The 24,282-nt window shown below is 42.1% G+C and overlaps 1 protein-coding gene across 1 annotated transcript in view; it reads right to left on the bottom strand.

Moving 5' to 3' along the window:
• Nucleotides 1–24,282, bottom strand: part of PIWIL4 (piwi like RNA-mediated gene silencing 4) — a 43,505-nt gene that overhangs the window by 5,722 nt on the left and 13,501 nt on the right. The window contains exons 7-15 of the mRNA XM_064577163.1: nucleotides 23,877–24,074; nucleotides 22,081–22,192; nucleotides 17,648–17,771; nucleotides 14,607–14,724; nucleotides 12,163–12,274; nucleotides 9,554–9,738; nucleotides 6,892–6,964; nucleotides 2,611–2,811; nucleotides 1,513–1,616 (exon numbers count right to left, since the gene is read on the bottom strand). Of these exons, the coding sequence (XP_064433233.1) occupies nucleotides 1,513–1,616; nucleotides 2,611–2,811; nucleotides 6,892–6,964; nucleotides 9,554–9,738; nucleotides 12,163–12,274; nucleotides 14,607–14,724; nucleotides 17,648–17,771; nucleotides 22,081–22,192; nucleotides 23,877–24,074 (1,227 nt within the window). The remainder of the gene's footprint in view (nucleotides 1–1,512; nucleotides 1,617–2,610; nucleotides 2,812–6,891; nucleotides 6,965–9,553; nucleotides 9,739–12,162; nucleotides 12,275–14,606; nucleotides 14,725–17,647; nucleotides 17,772–22,080; nucleotides 22,193–23,876; nucleotides 24,075–24,282) is intronic.

Below are 24,282 nucleotides of genomic sequence, written 5' to 3'. Positions count from 1 at the left end.
TCATTATACCTCAATCGAAATAAAAAGAAACAGACATTATGAGTAGTACTTAATGCTCATGATTTTGTATATGCTATATGAGCACAATTATATTAAAAACCTGCCCTCCCCAAAAGAAATTTATTGGTAAGAGAAACTAAAGCATAGTGCTGGCATCAGACATAGTTGGGTTCAAATCCTGCTGGCATGCTCACCAGCCATGTGAACCTAAGCCTCGGTTTCTTCATCTGTACCAAGGACATATGCAAGGTGGTAAGGTAGTTACTACCTCATAAGGTTGTAAAAATTAAATTAGATAATATATATAAAGAACTTAGCACAGTACTTGGCACAAAATAAGCAATAATAAATAGAAGCCACATTATTATTATTACAAAGGAATTTATTAGTTTAGCAGATCTACTTCCAAAATATTCAAAGATTTCTCAAGCATAAACTTCTACTCCTATCAATGAGCCTTTTGGACTTGAAATCTGAACATGATTCACTTATTTAAATTTCAGAAGAAGTTCTCCTGCTTAAGTCATTAATTAAATAAAAGCACTTGGAAAATGAAAGTCATGGCTTAGTGGTAAGTATGCATCGACATTATTATATAACCAATAAGGACACAATTAGGAATGTGGCTAACAAACTGGAAATCCTTTATCTGCTTGATTAACGAAGTGACAGATGGGATCTCATACAACCTGGAATGAATTTGGAGTCACACCGCTACTCTTCCTGTTTCTCACCATCCCAAATATATACCTTACCACAAATTTAATGGAGTAAATCAAATAGCTTACATCCAGGAATAAAATACGTCACAAACAGCTCCTGCAGCCTCAAAACACACTGCTTAGTTGCAAATAATGAAACAATTCTAAGAACTACAATTTATTAAGTACTATGAGTCAATATTTAATGTGTTACCCCTGAACCTGCTTATGTTTTCAACAGCTGCATGAATAACTACATCAACTCTCTGCAAGTGTTAATAACAACACGCATGTATTGAGCATATTGAGGCTGTGTTTTAAGCACTTTATCTTAGGTAATTTCCATACATGCCCTATGAAATAGGCATCATTGTCATCCCCATTTTACAGGTAACTACAAGTGATGCACAGCAAGCTTAAACAGCCAGATGTCAGACACAGAATAAGTAAGTGGCAGATCAGGATACAAATCCAAGCAATCTGAATCCAAAGCTCAGCGGCTTGACATAATATATGTGAAGTTCCTAGTACAGTACCCAGAACAGTGCAGATGTATAGAAAACAAATTCGTAAGAATTTCCATCACCCATCATTTTGGGAATATGATAGGTATATGAGTGATAGCTTGTCCTGATGTCTGCATAAATATAGTTTTTTCATAAGGCTACATATTATCTTGATATTATCAATTTATGACTAAAGTTTCATATTTTTAAAATGAGTGAGGAATACAAACTGTTTCCTGCTGTATGGTTTTTAGCTAAACCACAAACAATAATTAGAGAATATGTTGGGGTAATTGTAAAAGTACCTGGTGATTCCGGGGTTAATACTGGCCACAAATCCAACCACCACCATTCCCTTGCTGAATTCATCTTTACAGACATCGATACCGACCACCATCAGGGACTTTAACTGTGAAAGTAAATTTTTCATGATTTAATGGAATGGGGCATCATTTCCCCAAGTGATGATTTAATATCTTTTGAACTTTTAAATAAGGAACTTTTGAAAAAAACCGTCCCTAGTTATCAAACTGTTTAAGTGAAGCTCTATACCAGCGAGACCAAGGGCCCGAGGAAGCAGGCTATTAAAACAGAAAGCAAAGAGACTAAAAGATGCAGGGCTGGCTGTGGGCACACTTCGCTCCAGAGCCCCACTGCAGTGGCTACCGTCCTTTGGGGAGATGGACCAGTGTCTTCGGGGGCTGGAGAGGTTCCAGGCGGTGGGCAGTCATTTATCGGGGCCTCTGGGCTGTGGGGATCTGAAGGGGAAGTCCATTCCCCACTCTTCAGGTGTCTAGGGGACCCTCACGGCTCCGTGGCTCTGCACCCCCTGGAGGCAGCCGGGGCTCCCCGTCTACATCCTGCTGATGGAAATGTAAGGAAGGGACAACATTCCCTCACTTCCCATCCCCTCCCCTCCTTCTTCCTTCCACAGTGGCCAACAGTTCAGGAAGGAGAAGAGGACTTTCTCAGTTCCCACCACAGGTCAAGATCAGAGCTCTGCCGGCCGCCCGAGCCCCGGGGAGGCCCCTCCAGGGTGCGGAGCTCCTCTGAGGGCCAGCAGCTGCTGAAAGCTGATAAAAGCAGAGCCCCGGGGCACAGATTTCCTGTAGCAGCAGGACGGCCCCCGATCAAGGCCCTCCAAGTCTCTGCCAGCCCAGATTCTCGGTCATGAAACATGCTGTTAACAGCTCACCCGAAGCTCCCAGACAACGGGAGCCACACCTCAGCTTCTGGATGGTGTCCCGAGTCACACCGGAACCCAGAGCCCACAGACAGCAGACCCAAGAAACAAAACAAACACTTCCGGAATCATGGGAAAACATCTCCCACTTTGATTTCATTGTTAAATTAACGAAAGGACTGATTGACTGCTAAAAGGAAAAGACTGTCGGACTGCTCACAGGGATCTCAACAGCCCACAGCTCGCCTCCGAGTTTGCAGGCCATTTGCATGGCGATCTTGGTGGCGATGCTCATCATCATTCCCTGTTTATTCAAGGTCCGAGTGAGCACACACTGGCTCGGCACTGGGCAGACGGAGCTCAGATATTTTTTAATGGAATCATAGTAGCTCTTCTGATTAGAAGGCAGGATACACATTACCTAAAAGGGAAAAAAAGAAGAAAAATGTCAGTTTACTTATGCTTAGAAGCAGCTTTACAAAAACTGAGGGGCACCTCAGTCGGTTAAACGTCCGACTCTTGATTTTGGCTTAGGTCATGAATGATCTTCAGGGTTGTGAGATGGAGCCCTGAAGTCAGGCTCCGCCCTAGGTTCCAAGCCTGCTTAAGACTCTCTTTCTCCCTCTCCCTCTGCCCCTCCTCCCCCACCTCACGCATGTGTGCTCTCTCAAAAAAATAAATGCATGGGGGCACCTGGGTGGCTCAGTTGGTTAAGCGACTGCCTTCGGCTCAGGTCATGATCCTGGAGTCCCGGGATCGAGTCCCGCATCGGGCTCCCTGCTCGGCAGGGAGTCTGCTTCTCCCTCTGACCCTCCTCCCTCTCATGCTCTCTCTCTCTCTCTCATTCTCTCTCTCAAATAAATAAATAAATAAAATCTTTAAAAAAATAAATAAATAAAATAAATAAATGCATGGATTCTCCAAATATCTCTTGCCCTTAAATTCCGAAGAAGCAAATACTAACATGCCTAAAGTTGTCTTAAATGGCCCTTAACCACTGACAATTGGTCAATGCCACTTGAAACGCCCTTTTACCAGCCGCCTGCTCTGCAGTCCCACTCCAAAGCTACCCATCCCTCTTGGCTTTCCCTGCCTCACATCTCTTCTGATTTGATTGTTAGGTTCCCCAAATTCCCTCCTAACCTAGCTCCTTCTCCAGCTCCCTCCCTGCCCCCTTATTGGCCCTTTCCTGTGGCTCCCCAGCTCTCCTTCCCCACCATCTCCTCCCCCAGCCTGACCCACACATAGGCCAAGTGGAGGATTAGCTTACAAAGTGGTCTTTTCTAGGTACTAGGTACTAGACAACAAAAATAAAATAAACAAACAAGTATTTGTTTGTTTGTTTACTTTGACTTGAGAGTAAGGATATGGCAGGGGAGGGAAAATAAGGAGAAAGAAGCTTCAGGTCCCCAGGTATTTTTAAATTCTACCATCTCTTTCACCGCCCCTATTTCTTATCAGGGGTTTCTCTCCGAAGGGCCTCTCCTGGCCTACCTACATCTTCTGTCTTTTAGCCAAATTATAGAAAAGACAGGCACTGTTATGATTAGCAGAGGACAAAGTGATTTTCCACCTACAAATCTGTTCAAAATATAATGTCAAGGGCTAAAATTATTTACACTTAATTATATAAAATAGGGAAATATATTTGTCAGCAAAATCCTCTTAGAAGTCTTCCTTCCATCCTATGAATTTGGGGCCAAGCCAGGTAGGTGACAGAACAAAGCAGTGGTCCAACGGGGACTGGGGCCAAAAGAAGGTGAGAGACAAGTGAGATCTGTTGCCTACGAGGGGATGGAGGTGTAGGCGATATGTGAATAACAGGAGCCATGCTTCCCCCATCAGAGAAGGGAGGTACAAACATGGATGTGGGGAACACATCCCTGTGCTACTGGACTGGAACTGGAGGTGTGGACATGTTTTTAACATATACATAGACACACACGGTAATAACACAGATGTAAGTGTGTATGTATCTACAGTCAACCCTTGAACAACTGTGCAGGTCCATTTGTATGCAGATTTTTTGATAAATATAGTCCAGTACTGTAAATGTATCTCCTCTCCCTTACGATTTTTTTTAAATTTTTTATTGTTATGTTAATCACCATACATTACATCATTAGTTTTTGATGTAGTGTTCCATCTTAATAATATTTTCTTTTCTCTAGCTTACTTTATTGTAAGAATACAGTATATGGTATATATAAAATACAAAATATGTGTTAATCGACTATGTTATAGGGCTTCCAGTCAACAGTTGGCTAAGGAATTAAATTTGGTGGGAGTCAAAAGTCATACAGGGATTTTTGGCTGTGCAGGGGTCTGTACCCCTAACTCTCACATTGTTCAAGGGTCAACTATATATGAGTACATATATGTAGACACATGCTACACATATTCCTAGCTATGCCCATTGAGAAAGCCAGGAGGCAGTGACACCCCAATAACAAATGAGCACACCTAGTTGACCAGATTTTGATTTCTAAATACTGTACTCTACCAAAAGGCATCACGGCTCATTGGAGAAATATCTAATTCCAGAGCTGGGCAGCAAAACTTCAAGATTAACTTGGAATACCTTATTGTGCCAGACAGTAAGGAAGTGTCCCAAAAAAGATGGGGACATGTCAAAAAGACACAGAAACCAATCTGAATGGGTCTCCCACTAACAAAATCAGGAACAATTTCGGCATCAAAATAAACAGTAGTAATAGATGATAAGCTGGTAAATAAAATAGGAAACCATGAATCCATAGCAATATAAATAACTGAACAAAGAAATGGGGAGAAGAGAAAGCTCTTCCTTGTAACATAATGCTACCTACTAAATGTAGAAGGAAATACAATGCTACATACTAAATGTATGAAATGAGAAAGCCACCATTTGGCAATCACCATAGTAATAATGGGTTCAGATAAGAATATTCAATGGATTCTGAAACTAGCAGGTAAAAGTTTGATGAGAAACAGCATATTTACATAGTCTCAAAGTATCTTTCTGCAAAAAACAAAAACACCTGATTAATTACAAAGAGAAGAGTAGATGTACAACAGAGAAACTTGGCAGATACCACCTTAATGGGGTACCTCCCAGTAGGACGTATTAAGAAAACAAGATCATTGCTGCAATACTCTTGCTGAAAGTGCATAACTTGAATTGAATTATAAGGAAACATCAGACAAACCCAAATTAAAGGACGTTATATAAAATAACTGATCTATACTCTTCAAAATTGGAAGGTCATCAAAACTATGGGACTGTTCCAGATTGAAGGAGGGTCTAAAGAGACAAGACAGCTAAGTGCAATGCATCAGATCCTTTTACTAGAGAGGACATTTTGAGGACAAATGGAGAAATGTGAATGGAGTCTGTGGATTAGCTGGTCTTACTGTTTCCTGCTTTTGATGGTTATCCCATGGTTCTGCAAGAGAGTGACCTTGCTTGTAGAGAATATGCACTAAAGTATTCAAGGGCAATAGGGCATCATGTCTGTAACCTACTCTCAAACGGTTCAGGGGAAAAAATGACAGATAGACAGATATAGGAAGGAAGGAAATGATAAAGCAAATACGATAAAATGTCAACAATTGGAGAATCTGGGTGACCGGTATATGGGAGTTCTTTGTACAATTTTTGCGATCTTTCGTTAAGTTTTTTGTTTTTAAGGGGAGAAAAGTGCTCTTAGTGTTAGAATTCCCTTTGTTTAATATATCATCCCCACGGGCCTTTTTTTGTGTCTGACTACAAGAGAAACAGACATGGCTACGCTGCTTTGCGGGAGATGCAGAGAGGCATGCTGGGAGTCTGGACGCATGTGCTAGGGAGGTAAGACACTGCAGTGCAGTGAGAGGCTGGGGCCTGGGACAAGAGGAAGCATTTCCAAGAAATAAGAAAGGCTGAGAGGTTTTCAAGAACAAGGATGCCAATTTCAACTTGTCTGCAGTGTTGGGGTGTGTTCTACTCATGCCTTGGCCCCAAACCCTCCACCAAGCCAGCTCCACCCATGCATATACACAGTGCTTTGGGAAATGAGGCAGTTGTGGGAGCTGATGCAGCGCAGGGGGCATGGCACTCGGGAAAGAGGCGAGAACCCAGAGGAAGCCGCCATAGTGACGGAGAAAAACCCAAGCTCTCCAAGAACCCACTGAAACACTGGGGGCCCCAGCATTTACGGGGTACGATGGGAGTCACTTTATCTTAAATCTTAAATAAAAGATGACCCCCCAGCAAGTTAAAAAATGTAGTAGACATTCAAGAGGATGAGATAGGAGTAAAAACAAATATTTAAAAATTAATATTAGAAATATGAAAAGGAAATAAAATATTGATTAAAATACTAAGATTAATACTTTCTTGGGTTCTTGGGGAAATGCACAGCCATTTGCAAACATATCATGGGAGAATGTGCTCACATTCCTTCTTCTAAGGAAAGAAGACTGTTAGATATAAAGAAAAAAATAAAATTATACATCAAAACAAAAATTATCCTATACTTACCAGCTGAACATTAGGATCAACATATTTCTGTAGAGCTTTAAGGAATACAGCTGGATTTTCTTGTACTTTTATGCTACATAAAAAGATTAATTTTGAGGATATGTAATTCCCTTTTTAGTAACACAGAGTTAAAAATAATACAGCTTTTTATAATCCCACTACAAGATACACCAAAACACTTACTAATCAATTTTATTAGCTTAAAAATAGTCTGGTGGAAAAATGCAGTTTTCTCAATTGTATATAATCCCTACAATTAATAATTCTGTTGTTCAAAATGAGGTTAAAAGTGAGCTTTTGAAATCACAAGTCTCAATACCATGGGTCTGAAACCGCTTTGAGTTAAACTGGAATTAAGATTTCTCTAGGGGGCGCCTGGGTGGCTCAGTCGTGAAGCGTCTGCCTTTGGCTCAGGTCATGATCCCAAGGTCCTGAGATCGAGCCCCGCATCGGGCTCCCTGCTCCGCAGGAAGCCTGCTTCTCTCTCTCCCACTCCCGCTTGTGTTCCCTCTCTCGCTGTGTCTCTCTCTGTCAAATAAATAAGTAAAATCTTTAAAAAAAAAAAAAAAAAGATTTCTCTAATACTGAATCTCTGTAAGAACTTTAAAAGTCTCAAAAATCATCAGATGAATGAGACCAGTTTATTCAGCTAATCTGAATGGTTCAGACTAATAAAAGATTTTTTTTTCCTTAGTGACTGCTTGTTTGGAGCCTGGAATATTTAGCCTGTATCAATCAGTCAGCAAGTACTTATCTGTTCTGTGCTTACATTATGTTAGGGGCCAGACGCTATAGAAGTAATTCCCACACAGAGGACTTCATAGATAGTTTCTTTATGTAGAATCAGCTTCTGAGAGGTGTATAGGATTGGACTGTCCTAATGCCCAGTGGCCTTTTAAAACTTGCCCAGCAGGTGGCAGGACCACTGTTCCCTGCTCACTGATTCTAACTGAGCTCCAAGAATGGCCCGCAGCTCTGAAAACAACTAAATGTTCCTGACTTTTCCAAATCAATCTCTTGCATGCAGACTCAGCAGCCATCTTACTGTCCATTCTTTCCAAACTCATCAGGCAAGTGTTTCAGATAGGAGGAACTATGCATATAAATCCAGCAGGTAAGGGGCGCCTAGGTGGCTCGGTCAGTTAAACACCAGGCTCTTGATTCCAGCTCAGGTCATGATCTTAGGGTCGTGAGATCTAGTCCCACACTGGGCTCTGCAGCCTGCTTAATTCTCTCTCTCCCTCTGCCCACCCCTCCCTCCCCACTCTCCACTCTCCCTCTCTCTAAAATAAATAAATAAACAAACAAACAAACAAACAAATGTAACAGGGAAATGGATACTTCATGGGAAAGATAAAAGGATGGAATAAAATATGGGCTTTCAAATAAAACAGGCTAAGAACAGAACATGGCACGGGCTTGTGCGTAGAATTCACGTAAGAAAGAGCTTGCGCCGTCATCCCAAGCCAAGTCTGTGACTTGGGCTTGTTTCATTCATCTTTTCCTGCTTTTTTAGCTCCTAAGTTAAAAGAAATTAGAGCAGGTGAAACTGAAACCAGGCGATTTGTTAACAGATGTGATAAGAGATGCATTCTAAACTACAGCGTAAAATGAGACTTTGGGGACATCTTTGGTTTTCAACAATGCTTGTACTGCTGATGTAGTTAATTAGTAACCACGTGTTTAAAGAATAACTTCCCACCTTGCCAATTAGGACATTTGCCCTTCCACAATAACAGCAACAAAAAGAAGTATGCATTCCTCATATCAAGCTCAATAAAATGAGGCATGACCAGTTTTACCGCTTTTCTAAAGCAAACAATATCCAATTTTGAGTGATTGTGCATGTAGAGATCCCTTACTAAACTGAAAGCAATTTATTTATCTTTCTCATTCCCAGCAAATGGCATAGCATCTAGTATACAGTAGACACTCAATAAATGTTCAAAGACTAAATGCCCAGAAACTAAATAATCTTCTACTACAGTAACAGAATCAGAAAAGCTTATTTCAGATCTATTTTTACATTAAATTTTCTTAAAGGGTATTTATTTGAGAGAGAGAATGAGTGGGCTGCAGGGGCAGAGGGAGAGAGAGAGAAAAACTCAAGGAGGCTCCATGCCCAGCGCGGAGCCCAATGTGGGACTCGATCTCATGACTCTGAGATCACGACCTGAACCGAAACCAAGAGTCAGACGCTTAACCGACTATACCACCCAGGCGCCCCTCTTTCTTACATTAAATTATAAAGCATAAAATCTATCAAATAAGTCAGGAAATGCAACTTTTATATTTTTCAATATCCTGTTTCCTATTAAGTTTTATAAACAACTGATATGAAAGAATTAAGGAAAAAAAAGTTAACGGACTTATTAAGGATTTATGGCCCAACTAGTACTGAAAAGATCTTGGGAGTAATGAGACTATTGCCTAAAGAACTGTGAAAACAGTTTTACAAAGACCAACATAAAATATATTTCAACTGTATAAAACTTCAGTCACTACAAAATCTATCTACTTATAACTATTTTCTTGGTACTTTATATTAGGAAACTTTACTGAGATAAAGCTTTTGTAGCTACATCAGCCATCGTTTCTGATCTTCTAACTAAACCAAATTAATAGATGAAAACAGTTGGGATGATTTTCTGTGTATTCTCACATTTTGGGGTAGTCCACATTAAATCCCATGGAACTTCCAACTCTCCTCAAGCAGTGCAGAAAATTCTCGGTCACATTTTCATCTCTGTTGCTACATATAATCAACCATTTATTCAAAGACTGTGCACTTAAAATCTTGCAATTTCGCATATTCTTGGACCACTCAGCAGCAGATCCAGGTTGACACTGAGAAAAATAATGACCATGAAAGGGTTGAACACATTTATTCAGAGAGCAGTTAAGACTGTGCTAAGATGGTCCACATTTGTAGTAAGAGACCTATTTAGTACAGTTTGCTATTCACAGACTTAAAACACTGATCCAAGCACTGCACATTTGGACAGACTACGTGGGCTTCCTGGAAGGGGAGGCATCTGAGCATCACCGCAGGTCAGCCACTCTCTGGCTGCAGACGGCTGGGCAAGTCCCTTTACCTTGTGCGCCTCTGCTGTGTGCAAAGAAAGGTGCCTGGTTCAAAGATCTCTAGGTTCCCTTCCAGCTCTAAGATCGATGCCCTTTAATACAAATGCCTCAGGCAAGTGGGCTAATTCGGTCTCTCTAGGCATAAAGCTATCTGAAAGAGAAAATGCTTACTGTTGATACTCCAGGTCATCCAACTACAGCTCACAAACACTACGGGGCAGTTAAGAACATACCATATGCCAGGAGTAGCTATGTCTAGGAACAAAGATGAGGCCAGGGCACAACCTCCTTTCTCACTCTTGGATGGTCCCACCCCCGCCGCCCCCCCGCCCACAAGTGACCAGGAAAACTAAGCTCCCTGCACTGAAGAGCGGAGATTTTAGATTGGTTACTAGCCTTCTGCTTATTTCCACAGACAGGAATTGAATGGAAATGTCCTTGGTATAGTGAGCCAGGAAGAGCCACTGTTAGAACTGAAAAAGGACCACACTGTAATCGAATCCCTTGCTGCTCAGCATGGCTATCTACTGAGAGCTTGTCAGAAACGCAGAGTCCTGGGCCCCATCCCAGACCCACTGGATCGGAATCTGCATGTTAACATGTTCCCAGTCATTCGTCAGCACATGAACGTTTAAGAAGTATTCCAATCCCCTTGTTTTACAGACTCCAAAGCTATGGCTGAGAGACATTATGGAGTCAGTTGGTACAGTGACAGATTTAGATTGGTCTTCCTGACGTTGCAATCAGGAACGTTGTACTTTCCACCAAGCACTCTGAAATCCAACCACAGGCACCCTCATAATGCCCTGCCATTAGGTGGCCAGGCAGGGTCAGTTCTGGGAGCCAACCTTAAAGAACGAAGGGGGAAGTTTAGCCCTCCATCAACGGTTCTCTCTGGAGTCACGGTTCATTCTTTCCATTACGATCAGCATGAGGAGCACCTCCACTCCTATTATTGTCATGAGCTGGTGGAAGACCCAGGAAAACTGCCCAAGACACTCTGAGGCCTGTGACCTTTAGTCTACTCAGTTCCTAGAACCCAAGTTCAGAAAAGCAAGCATTGGTCCAGAAGCCCATGACCACCGCTAGGGGGCGGGTTCTCCCATTTTAGTGCCCCTTCTCCTAAGAAGACCTGTTTCCATGCTAAAGAGATGCAACAAAATAGCTCTGAGAAATATGATTTTGCTTACAGGGATGCTGATATAGATCATATTAAATATTTAAATCCTACTTCATATGTGGAATCGAAACTAAGCTTCTCTTTATTGACTCCTGACCAAAATCTTAATGGGGGCCTACTTTTTGGTACTTTATAAACTTTGGTTCTGTTTTGCTTTTAAAAGTAGTTTTTCCTCAGCTTCTCCAGTGAGGGTTTTGGTAACCTGGATAGATTATAGAAAAGAAATGATGAAAAATTCCCATGCCACCAACACGAAACTTCCGTTGCTCAGTTACATTCATTTAGACATGTCAGCTTGTTATATGAGAGAAAAATGAGAAGAGGGCCTTTAAAAATGAAATATGTAATTGGCTTTAAAAACTAGCAAAACAGAGGAGAAAGTAGAAAGATAATGCACCATTTTTGCACAAAATAGGTTCATTTCTTCAACTGAAGCCTGAAAGAGGTGTCTCTTCAGGTTTCAGAATGCCCCTCTCCCTGGGGATGGGCTGGGGATGGGCTCTGGGCACATTCCTTCATGTTGATGCCAACAAAGCAGCATTTTACTTTGGGAGGGGAAAGAAAGAACCCTGGTGTCAGGAAACACAGTCTACTGGAATTAACTCTCACCAGTTAAAACATTTTCTCAGGTACTATGGATTGTGTGTGTGTGTGTGTGTGTGTGTGAGAGAGAGAGAGAGAGAGAGAGAGAGAGAAGAGTACTACAACACCTAATAGGTGGGCATGTTTTAATTGTCATAGCTTGAAATGCCATTTTTCTAATCCATCGTTAAATGAGAAACCAAACCACACTGACCTAAATCAGGTCCAGTGGGTGCTAGGTCCTCACAAGTACACTCAGACTGAAAAGGAAAACAGAAAGGACCTCAAGGTTTAGGACAAAGGGAGGACATGGACATGGAGAAACCAAACAACTATTAGAAGACCACTAGTCACTCTTGCATATGGTCAAACGTACACATATTTAAGCAAATACTTTTAAATGAAAAAAGAATCACAGTACTTACTACATGGTCTTGCATTAATATTTTTTCTGAAGGCAAAATCCGCCCAGTCAAAGACATCTGGCATCCAAAATGCAGCCCCCAGGTCTCCAGTTCAAAACGAGCATCCTTGTTTCTGTTGACAGAATTGAGTTTTAAATCATTAATTATTTTCTAAAGACTTTATATCATTAGAGAGAGAATTATAACTTAATGAATTATTCAGAGACTAATTTATTTTTTTTAGGATTCCTGACTTCTATTTCTACTCACCATCTTTTTCCCCTGCTTAAACGAATGATGGGACAACTGAACCCATTTGGGACATGCAGAGATGGAGAAGGTTTCCAGTGTGGCACTCTGGTCAGCAAAATGGGCCTGTGAGCCAGACAGACCAGGGTTTAACTCCTAGTGCTGACATTTCATAATACGTAACCTTGAGTAAGATCAAATCTCTTAAAGCTACGGTTTCCTTATTGGTAAAATGTAGGGATAATAAGCCTAGCTACTTCGGAGGGTTGATGTAAAGATTAAGCTGACATGGAAACTGCTACCACAGTTAGTGGTGTGCTCAATAAATGTTCGTCATTTTTCCCAATAATAAACGTGTTAATAAAGAGATATTATGGAGACTCTGCATGTGGAGATGTCTTCTGGGAATATCTGAATTAGTTGGCTTAGGAGTGGATGGAAGATGACAAAGGACGGGAACATACGGACTTGGGACTTCAGAAGGTTCATAGGCAAGACAGGGCAGGAGGAAGATCGTGAGGAAAATATTAGTGTCAGCAGTAATCACTGCTTTATATTTGTATGGTACTCTAAGTTTATAACTTAGTAAACCTTGATCATAGTTGATGTGTAATCTCATTGGATTATGATATATGGTCATCTCCAGTAAGCTGTCAGTTCCTTCAGGAAAGCAAGCATGTCGACTTTTCCTCCTGGCCTCCATTACGGTCGCTGGCACATGGGGAGCCAGGCACTCACTAGAGAGACTGATGAGACTCGTGCTTTACCACACAAAGCTTCCCCTCTCTCTGTAGGGGAGCTCAAACCTCTTTACATGGACTTTCTGCAACAGCTCGTTATTTCCATCTGGTAATGCTATGTCTGGTCTGGTCACACGAATACTTTGAATTAATTATTTTGCTTCAGATACTATCTGCTCAAGATGAGACGGGTGAAGTGATCATGGGTCAAGAAACTGGGTTGAAGTGAATGGGATTCCGGAAAGGTGGCAAGGAGAGGCGTCAGGAAGAGTAATCCACAGACCGGAATAAGGGGGAGAGAACTAGGAAATGTCTGAACTACCTGTTAAGTCTGGGGGATGTCCAGGATAAATGACATAAAGTGTAGCCATAAAATGGAAAACTATGAGTCCACGAGCATAACAGAGATGCACATTTACCATATGGAAATGTTCAAGAAAAAGCAAGTTACAAAACATGATGTACAGTACTATGCCATTTTCCTAAAAAGAACATGATTATACATGATTATATGCATTTAACAATATCTGAGACAATATACACCATTCACTTACGATTCACTCATGCATGAAACAAATATTTACTGAGTGTACATACACATGCATTTCTTTCTGTTTATGTAAGTTTCCAAATGTGTCCTCCAAATTTTTTATCTTTAAAGAAAAAAGACCATTCTACAATGTTGTCCAGCAGAAATATAAAGCAAGCCACATATGTAATTTTTAAATTTTCTAATAGCTGCATTAAAAAAGTAAAAATTGTCAAGTAAAATTATTTTGAAAATATATGTTCTTTAACCCAATAAATTCAAAATGTGACCATTTCAAGATGGTAACCACCCTTCAAGATACTAACCACATTTCATATGTCCTATAGTTACATGGGGCTATCGCACTGGACAGTGAAGTTTTAGTACGTCAGAAGGGAGAACCAGGAGCAGCTCAATATCAGCATTCCAGGTGACATCAAACTGTCAGAATGAGGACAGGAATTCAGTGTGGGGGTAGGTGGGTTAAACCAAAGGGCGCCAAGGTATTCCTAAGTTTAAGGACTACACAGTAGAATTTTTCTAATGATCAGTGTGCTGAGGCCACCATATTAAGATCTGAACATTCTCGACCCTGAATAAGGGGGGCCTGGTGTGGTTGTGTTTTGTTTTTTAAACTACAACCCTCTTCTTCATTCAGATGTTTATCCAAAACCTCCATGTATTAAAACAGAGGAGAGGAGGGTTATCTAGTTGAAGCCAGATGGCACTTAGGCCAGCATGGGCTCCAACCACCTCCCCGCAGTCCGTGATCCTGAGGCCTCAGGGCTGAACCTCTGGCTCTGGACTCCACAATCCAAAAGGGCCTTGCTCTGAGTCAGCAGCAAAGAGGCATTCCATCAAGGAATGGAACATTCTGTAGACCATCCAACTCCATAAACCAGGCCTGAGGCAGGATACACTCTGGCCCCAGCAAAGTGGCCCAGTACCTCTGAATGTCGTCAGCAAGCCTGGCCAGGCGCTGCTGCCTTCCCAAAGGGCTGAGACGCGTTTCTTCAGCCACGGCCTTCATCAGCTGGAAATCAGAGGTTGCCTGGCGGGTCAGCCCTATTAATGGAAATGAAAACAAAGGGAAAAATGAACAGCATGCAATATAACCCAGCCCAGCTCAGGCAGATTTTAAGCTTTGCACTTAAACTGACTCAGATCTAGCATATGGATAGCACTGTCCCAATAAAATGCAAGCCACTCATGTCATTCTAAATTTTCTGGTAACCACATTTAAAAAAACCAAAAAGAGGGGCACCTGGGTGGCTCAGTCAGTTAAGCATCCGACTCTTGATTTCAGCTCAGGTCATGATCTCAGGGTCGTGAGATGGAGCCCCGCATCTAGCTCTGTGCAGCATCTGCTTGAGATTCTCTCCCTCTCCCTCTGCCCCTCCCCTGCTCTCTTTCTCTCACTCTCTAAAATAAATAGATTTTTTAAAAAGCCAAAAAGAAACATGAAGTTATTTGAATAATATATATTACTTAATATATCTAAAATGCTATCATTTCAACAAAAAATCAATATTAAAAAAATGAGCTATTTTCCTTGTTTTTTCACACTAAGTCTTAGAAATCCAGTTTGTATTTTACACTCACAGCCCTCCCCACATTTTGAGGGCTCAATAAATGCATATGGCCAGTGGCTACCATATAGGACTGTGCAGATCCAGAATATCAGAATACCATTAAGAACAAGCATCCTTCCCTTCAAGAATTATATCCTTACTAATTTTTCTAATTATGAAATAAATATATACACACTGATAACAAAATGTAAAAGTCCTCCTTGCTTAGTCCCACCCTATTAATCAAATGAACATGATTAAAAGTGCTTGAGACAGTTACTCAGATTCTACTGTATAGTGAGAATTACCTTCTAGAACTCATGCAAAAAGAAAACAAGGATCATTTTGGCACCACACAAACAATGTACCTGAAAAAAATCAAAGTCCTATTGCTTCCTATACTAGTGAAGCTCAAAAATGCTGGAGAGAAGCTTGGTTTAATATGATCCAGTAATTCCACTAGTAGGTATTTACCCAAAGAAAGTGAAAACACTAATTCAAAAAGATACATGCACCCCTATGTTTATTGCAGCATTATTTACAACAGTCAAAATATGGAAGCAACCCAAATATCCATCAATAGATGAACAGATAAAGAAGTTGTGATACACACACACACACACACACATATACACATGCACATATATATACACATACATACACAATGGAATACTATTCAGCCATAGAAAAGAATGAAATATTGCCAGCTGTAACATGGATGGAGCTAGAGAGTATAATGCCAAGTGAATTAAGTCAGACTGAGAAAAACAAATACCATATGATTTCACGTATATGTAGAATTTAAGAAACAAAACAAAACAAAGAAAGAGACAAAAGGACAGACTCCTAAATATAAGGAACAAACTGGTGGTTGCCAAAGGGGAGGTGGGGGATGAATGAAACAAGTGAAGGGGATTAAGAGCACACTCATCATGATATGCACTGAGCAATGCACAGAACCGTTGAATCACTACATTGTACACCTGAAGCTAATATAACACTGTATGTTAACTATACTGGGATTCAAAAGATAAATTAATAAATTTTTAAGAAGAATATTCAGGCACAGGGAACAGCTAATGCAAAGGCCCTGAGGTAACAGCACACATGGTGCTACCATTTGTAAACTACTCCTGAATTAGAAAAGTTTAACCTTGAGAACTTATCTCTTATTAAATTACTAGCACCTCTAGAGTCTCTCCCAAATAAAGTAACTCAAACTGGTTCTTTGGCTACTCCCTTCTAGCTCACTCTAATTAGGTAACACCACTGGAAAGGTTTCTGGTTCCAACCTCAACCAACTCCCTAGAATCCCCTCGCTTATTCTGGGATGAGAAGTACCATAAGAAAGAAATTAAGATCTGAAGTTGGACAGGTAAAAGTTAATCCTAACTTCTGAGGTGCCTGGGTAGCTCAGTCAGTTACCATCTGCCTACAGCTCAGGTCATGATCCCAGACTCCTGGGATCGAGTCCCACATCAGGTTCCCTGCTCAGCGGGGAGTCTGCCTCTCCCTCTCCCCCTCCTCCCCTTCATGTCTCTCTCTCTCTCTCTCTCTCACTCACTCTCTCTTTCAAATAAATAAATAAAGTCTTTTTTAAAAATCCTAAATTCTGCCTATTAAAAGGCATAGGACTAAGAGTAAGCTCGGAGCTTTGGCTCCCTCAGCTATAAAATGGAGATAATAATTATACCTAAATCATAGGGATTTTCATGAAGATTACATGGAAGTTAAATAGAATAGTGTGTGTCAAAATAATAGTAATAATAATAACAAATAATTGGGGAAGTAAGATACTTTGGGAGGTGAAGGACAGGTCTATGACCTTAATGATGATGTTTTTCTAAGTGTACACCTACCTCAAACTCATCCAGTTGTATTCATTAAATATATACAGCTTTTATTAGATAATTTTTTCTTTACTAAGTAGGCTTCACACCCAGTATGGAGCCCAACACGGGGCTCAACCCTGAGAACATGACCTGAGCTGATATCAAGAGTCAGACACTTAACCCCGACTGAGCACCCGGGCTCCCCTAAATATGTACAGCTTTCGATCATTCCTCAATTAAGGAGGTCAATCATTACCTCAATTAAGTGGTTTCAAATACATAAATAAAAAAGTGAATAGTGCACATAAAAAAAAAGAGAAGCTTGGTTTTAGGAACATCTCTGGGGGCCTATTTTATGTCAAAGTAACAAATGGAATACATGAGATAAGGAAACCATATAACTCTTCCTGTGCCAAACAATCCCCAAAGCGCTCTCTGTCCTCCCACTTTCTCTGTCAAACACATCACTTCACAGGTCCACCTGCATGGGTTAAATGAATGCTCTGGCACCCCGAAAACTGGGGGAGGTTCTGCCGAGCCTGGGATCAAGAGCCTGACTGCTGGAGTGTAAAGCATAAACGTTACCTGTTAGAAAGCAGAGCTCGGGGATCAGGTGGGCCACCCGAGCCTCAGTATTGTCATTTCTCTTGCTTTTCAGCAGACTCACAAGCACTGGCTGGTTTAGGTCGGATAAAGTAATATCATATTGCTACAGAATGCAAGATTAATGAGGGAAAAGTTAATATGGAAACACTGTAAAATGAGCACCCTCGCTTATAAGGAACAAGTTAACCCCAAAATGAACAGATGAGCAAATCTTCTCAATAAAGAAAAAAAAAAATCCCTACCAATCCCTATGGTTACCCACTCATATCTACTTCCTTCCCAGGACTCATCTTTCATTTCTCAGGGTCCGTTGTATGATTTTAATCATTAGCCTTTATAACGCAACACTTTTTAAAAAGGAAAAAAAAAAAAAAGATTATTTCCTTGCTTCCTCCTGAGTCCAAATCGCCTCCAGCCGGCTTTGTCCGTAAAAGCCCCCCCCCCCCCCCCCCCCGGAGCTGAGTCAGCGTCAGCATTCCCACTATTGATGACTGAGGCGGACTGCTCCATGCATAACCAACCTGCTCCAGGCATCTGTCTTCATTCTGAAAATTTCTAAAATTGGAGGCAAGAGTTACACTGAGTCAACTCCATTTCCCAAAAAAGCATGACTGCCCTGATTTCTAGAACTGCATGATGTTATTAGGGAAGCAGCTCTGAAGTCTGACGAATGTAAATCTGATCCTTGGCTCTTGGACTTCATTGGACTGTGACACTGGGGAAGCTTCTTACCTTTCCTCAGGCATGTAATGAGGTGAACAGTAGCTCAGAGGCATCTGACATAAACCCTAGCACAGTGTCTGGTTTATAATGAGTCCTCCGCCACTGTTCATCCCTATCCCACCCCCCCCTTGAATTTCCACATTCTCACCTTGAAAAGTTCATTTTCTTTCCAACAGCAAAGGTTCCAATTAACACTCATTTCCAGTATAACTGACTCAACATTAATGACAGAACAACTGGAATTATAATTTGCAAATGTCTGGGCACTATATGATGCTGACATCAATAATTATAATTAAGGAAGCGAGAAGTGGGAGTTTCTCTATTCAATAAGGACTTCTAGTCATTAAAATAAAAAACAGTTCGGGAAATTGCAATTCGAAGGGCTGATTGCAACTAATGCTCCAGCTGAAAAGCTTGGGGAAGTCTTCATAGAAGGAGAGTTTTTATACATTACTTCATTAATTCAGTACACATCTCGTGTGTACCTCTTGTTATGTTCCAGGAGCTGCCGTGGACACAAGGATGAGAGGTACAGCCCCTACCTTACACATAACTACACTATCTATGAAGCAAGGGAGATGAGAAGCACCAATAATGATATGCTAAGCACTTGTATTTTTCCTCTTTTAATCTTAACACTACACCTATGAGTCAGATACTATCATCATCCCCTCCACAGATGAGGAAGCCCACGAGAAATTAAACAACTTTCCCAAGGTCCCATAACTGGAAATTAGCACAGCCAGGATTTATCCCATAAGACTTGGGAACCTCTGCTTGTTACACCATTCAGTCAGTACTGGGCGCCTGGGGAGGAAGGGGGGGCGGGGTATGGTGGTGGCAGTGAAACAATTTATGGCTGGTAAGTCAGGAAAGGCTTCATGAAGGAGGCAGAGTCCAAAAGAGCACCTTGAAGAAAATATGGGAGTATAAAGAGTCCCGGTAGCAAAGCTGGGGCATGTTCCAGAAAGAGGGTATTGTATTCACCTGGGACATGGCCAAAAATTCTGCACCCTAAGCTGTATCATAAAGTGAACTTTACTCTCTCCCTTGCCCTAATTTTCTTAGCATTTGAAAATGTTTTTCACAAGATAAAATAGGGAAATATAAAGGCTAATATCAAGATGTCCACTGTGAGAGTTGACTACATAGTAATTTAGTGTTCCTTCCCTGAGACAGAGAGGAAGACATTCTAGAATTGGCACAATTTCTTTTTCTCCCTAATTACAATAAACATGCAGTGATGCACAACTCATTGCAAAGAAAGTGAGTGGGATTGTAACACGATTCCCTTTTCAGAATGTCACAGATCCTAAAAATACCTCTGTTCAAAGAACACATTTACTCAGGCAAGAAAGAAACCGATTGTTCAACAAACTTGGTGTTTAATAAACAAACACTTATGGAGCACATTATGCACAAGATGCTTTGGTAGGCACTATTCATCACGGGTTAGCCAAATGCCATCCCTGTTCTACAAGGAGACATTCTAGAAGCAACGTGTGATGCGTGGAACAAGTGCTTAGGGAACGGCTAGCTCTTCTGTGAATGTGACAGGAAGCACGGTCAGAGAGGACTTCACAAATGAGGTGACATTTGACTTCAAAGCTAGGGCATCAGCTGGTGCTGAAGGGGAAAGGTGCGGTATGGGTTGGTGCAGATGTCCAGCGAACATGAGCAAAGGCTGAGAAACGCTTAGCGACAGTGAGTGGATGGGGGGACAGCAGTATGGGGAGCCTGGTGGCAAGGCGGGGAGAGATGAGGCTAAAAGGTGAGCCAGGATCAAAGGGTGTGATGCTGGAGGAGAAGAAGGGGAGGCTGGGAAAAGAGGGGCGGGTCTCCTCCATGGATCCAGTGCTCACCGTGTGCAGGTACCCGGCTGAAAGCTCTGTAGGCATGGTTACCTCACTCAGTGCTTGCCCCGCACCACGAAGGCAGGTCAATGGCTCCCTTTTACATAGGACACTCCAAGTTTGGTGCTTTGCTCAAGGTAACACGGCCAGTGCCGGGACTACCTCATTCCATTGCTAATGCTCTTAACCACCCTTCTGAGAGGCATTTCAGGAGGACTCCTCTGGTGGCGGTGAGGATGATGGTCACAGTGCAGACAGAGCTGGGGCAAGGACACCAAAAAGGGGTGACCAAAATTCCCCAGATGGGAATCCGTGAGCGTCCTGCATTCCTGCAGTGGTGATAGAGGGCTGGGGAGAGGGATGGGTTCCAGGGAGAATCCAAGCGCAAAGGAGGCAAATGAGAACAAAAAAGAGGAAGGAAGGAAGAAGCTGAATTCCCAAGGAGAAATGGGAGTGGGAAAGACAATGAATTCGTTATGAACGATGCTAATCTGAGATGCCTGCAGGTCATTCATGCAAATGTGGTCTGAAAATGGAGATGAGTCTATAATTTAGGAATGAGGGCAAGGCAAAAATACTCTGTTTGAGAGGTCTCGAGATAAGATCAGACATACATGAGGGAGCCATAGTGAATAATAGCATTTAACATGTGGGGAAAAGGAAGGCGAAACAGCTCAGGAGGCTGAGACTGGAACAAAATCTGGCAGAGAGCCACCAGGGGAGCCGCTCCAACCAGGTGGGAGGGGTCACTGGTGTCAAGTGCCACCAAAAGCCCCTCAGAATAAGAACGGTAGCTGAATTTGACCTTCAGAGAGCCATTTCCTTAGCAGCAGACCAGATGCCAGACTACCGAGGTTTCAGGGAGGAAGAACAGAAGAGGTGCTTGGAGCTAGTGAAGATGACCTTCCAAAGAAATCAGCTAAGGAGGAAAAAAAATAAGCTTTTCTGGAAGGTGTAGAAAGGAAGAGTTCTTGCTATGTGTTTGTTCTTGTTTTTGAAAACATCTGTGAGATTTTGGAGACTGAAATATGACCGTACGTTAAAGAGAAGGAGCCTCCGGAAGGAACTGCGGATGGAAGGTGGGGGCAGAGGTAATGGTGACAAGTCGTGAAGCCAGCTCCCAGAGGCAAATGTTGGAGTCCCTGCTATGTGCAAGGTGCTGTGCTAGCCCTGAGTATCCCGAAATAAAGAGCTCCAAGTTCAGGAGGGAAATCAGACCATTCACATCCTGCCCGTGATAATGTGATGCCACCAACTGCAGGAAGGGGCCCCTGGGGGGAGCGCCACGGGGCTCCCTTAAGAGTTGACAGCTGAGCTGTGGATGGAAGGGTGGTCAGTGATTGGCTGGCCGTGCAGGGGTGCCCAAGAGGAGGAAGGAGCATGAATGGGAATGCACAGGGGAGTAACTGACCGAACCGAAGGAACCAGAAACAGGAAGCACAGCAGAGCATACAAAAGAAACCAAACTGGTAAGAGAGGAGGCTCAGGAGGCAGGCAGTGGCCAGATCATAAAAGGGCCCTGCCAGGGAGCTCAGATCCAGCTTCTAAAGCACTAGAAAGTCACAGAAATATTTTAAGCAGGGCAGTGACATTAATCAGATATGCTTTGAAGGGAAATTCCTCAGACTACAGGAAGAAGGACAACAGGAGACAGGATGAGGGTCTGAGCCAAGCCAGGGAAGGTGCGGGCGGAGGGGAAGGGACAAGTCGAAGAATGATGTCAGAAACAGACTCAGACTGACAGTTTGGGGGACTTGTTAGATTTGGAAAGGAACGGGGAGACTTCTCTAAGCAAAGAGGAAGAGAGATGAGAGTAAAGTAAAAAAGTCCAACCTGTTTATAGTAATCCACGTAGGTGATCTCAGTGCCGTCCTGCTTCCGAAAGGTGTGTGTGGGCTTCACCGACCAGTCAATGTCATCGATGCGATAGGTTTTGTTATTGTATCTGGGAAATGCAAGGAATCTTTAAATGTTTTTCCCAAATCATACAAGACAAAGTGGCTATTTCACTACAGTTATAATTCAAAGTATTAGACTCCAGAATTTCCGAAATTACAACAGTAATACACAAATAGTCATTTTTTTAACGATCAGCTTTTATCTGAGAAGAGCATTCATTAACTCTTCAGTATACAGGAAAACCTCCACATTCCAACAAAACTGGTGAGAAAGTCATTAGACCACAATCTTTCTCACTGAGAGACACTCTAACTTCACTATAAATTACTCTTCTATGTTCAAAGGCTGAAGCATTGCTCAAAACTTTCCCATCAGCTTCTGGTGTCATTCAGAGTTTTTCAGCTCCCAGATAGTTGTTCTGATAAAAAGCACCCAAACAAGGGGCGCCTGGGTGGTTTAGTCGGTTAACCGTTCAACTCTTGATCGTGGCTCAGGTCATGATCTAAGGGTCCTGGGATCGAGCCCCACATCAGGCTCTGTGCTCAGTGGAGAGTCCGCTTGGGGATTCTCTCTCTCCATGTCCCTCTCCCTGTCCCCCTGTCCCACCCCGGGTCTTTCTCTCTCAAATGAATAAATAAATCTTAAAAAAGAAAGAAAGAAAGAAAAGCACCCAAAGAAGGCTGATCAACCATGCAATCTGAGTATCCCACTTAATCTACCATCTGGGGCTGACCCTTAGTGAAACTGCAAAGTAGGCTGGATAAAATCATTCTAAGCTCTATTTCCCCTACGGCACTGTGTGACCTGCAATATTCTCACACGCTGCCCCAGCCTTGGGACAGAAACCTCCTTGTCAGGTTTCTCCTAGGTTCTTGGTACTTTGCAAGGTTACTTTGGAATAGTGTGATATGCTAATTCATGACAATCAGGACAGGAGGATAAGAGGGTGGCCTTCTCATCCAGGATAGTACGGAATTCAACCAGTCCCACCTCCCTGCTGTATAACCCAGAAAAACAACTTTAAGTGGAAATTCCAAACCAGATTAGGAGAAGGCTAGCATGTCCTCTAAAAGAACTATCTGTGGACTAGCAGCAGTACATGGTGAGCTTTCTGGTACTCAGGAAGTAACCTAATTTGTGTTTAATTCAGTTCAATGTGCACTGTGGGCAAATTATATATAGACAAGTCTAGGGACTGGAAAGGTCTCAGCCTTAAAGATCTCATACTCTACAGATAAGAGGAGCCGTGGACCTAATGTTCTCTCCTGTGATGTAATAAAACAATATAAAATGGCTATAAAGAGGTGGCTGTGAGCAACGTGCTATCGGAACGGCACAGGGGAGGGAACTGAGCACTTCCAACTGAGTGGACAGGTGAAGGCTCCAGAAAAGCAGTAAGGTTTGAGCTGGATTTTGTCAAACAGAAATTTAAAAGTCAGAATTCGGGGTGGAAAATCCAGACAGAGGCACTGAAGCAGCAAAGTGCAAACTACTGGGGGTGGGGGAGGGGTGCAGCAAGAGATAATGCAGGACCGTGTCAGGTGGTGGAGGGTCCCCGAAGGCCACTCCTGGAAGTCTGAACTCTAGTCAATAGAGAACGGCCAGGTCTAAACAGGTGAGTAAACAGATCAGATCTGTGCTCAGGACAACGCCCCGATGCTATTCCTGTTCCCAAAGAGCATAAAGAATGCATTCCCTAGGGAAAAGTTTTTAAAAATGCACGCTTTTACCTTGTTAGGACAATGAGCCCAAGCAGCTGTTTTTCACACGTCTGGGTAAAGCAGGACATACCAGTTTCCTGGCAGATACCAGTCATGAATTCTAGAACAGTCTCATTCCGGAGTATTTTATAACTCACATCAGCAGTAAATAGGAGCCTGCTTTCAAACTGTGACACAGAAATTGCAAACCCAGGCCAAAGGGACAACCTTCAAATAAGCAAACATTTAAAAATACATATTTTAAATGTCATGTCATAAAACAATCATTATTTTTACATGCTGATTTTACATTCTAATTTTCTAGATTTTATGAAACAATTTTCCTTTAGTCTGATTTCTTCCACTTGCTGATTAAAACTTCACTTATTTCCAGCTGGAGTACCTTTACACATGCATTTACGATAAACACATTCCC

The sequence above is a fragment of the Mirounga angustirostris genome, unplaced genomic scaffold (genome assembly GCF_029215605.1).
Source record: "Mirounga angustirostris isolate CCGP_5_RB_7025 unplaced genomic scaffold, mMirAng1.0.hap1 SCAF_13, whole genome shotgun sequence".
Taxonomy (NCBI): domain Eukaryota; kingdom Metazoa; phylum Chordata; class Mammalia; order Carnivora; family Phocidae; genus Mirounga; species Mirounga angustirostris.
This window is presented reverse-complemented; position numbering and strand designations above follow the sequence as displayed.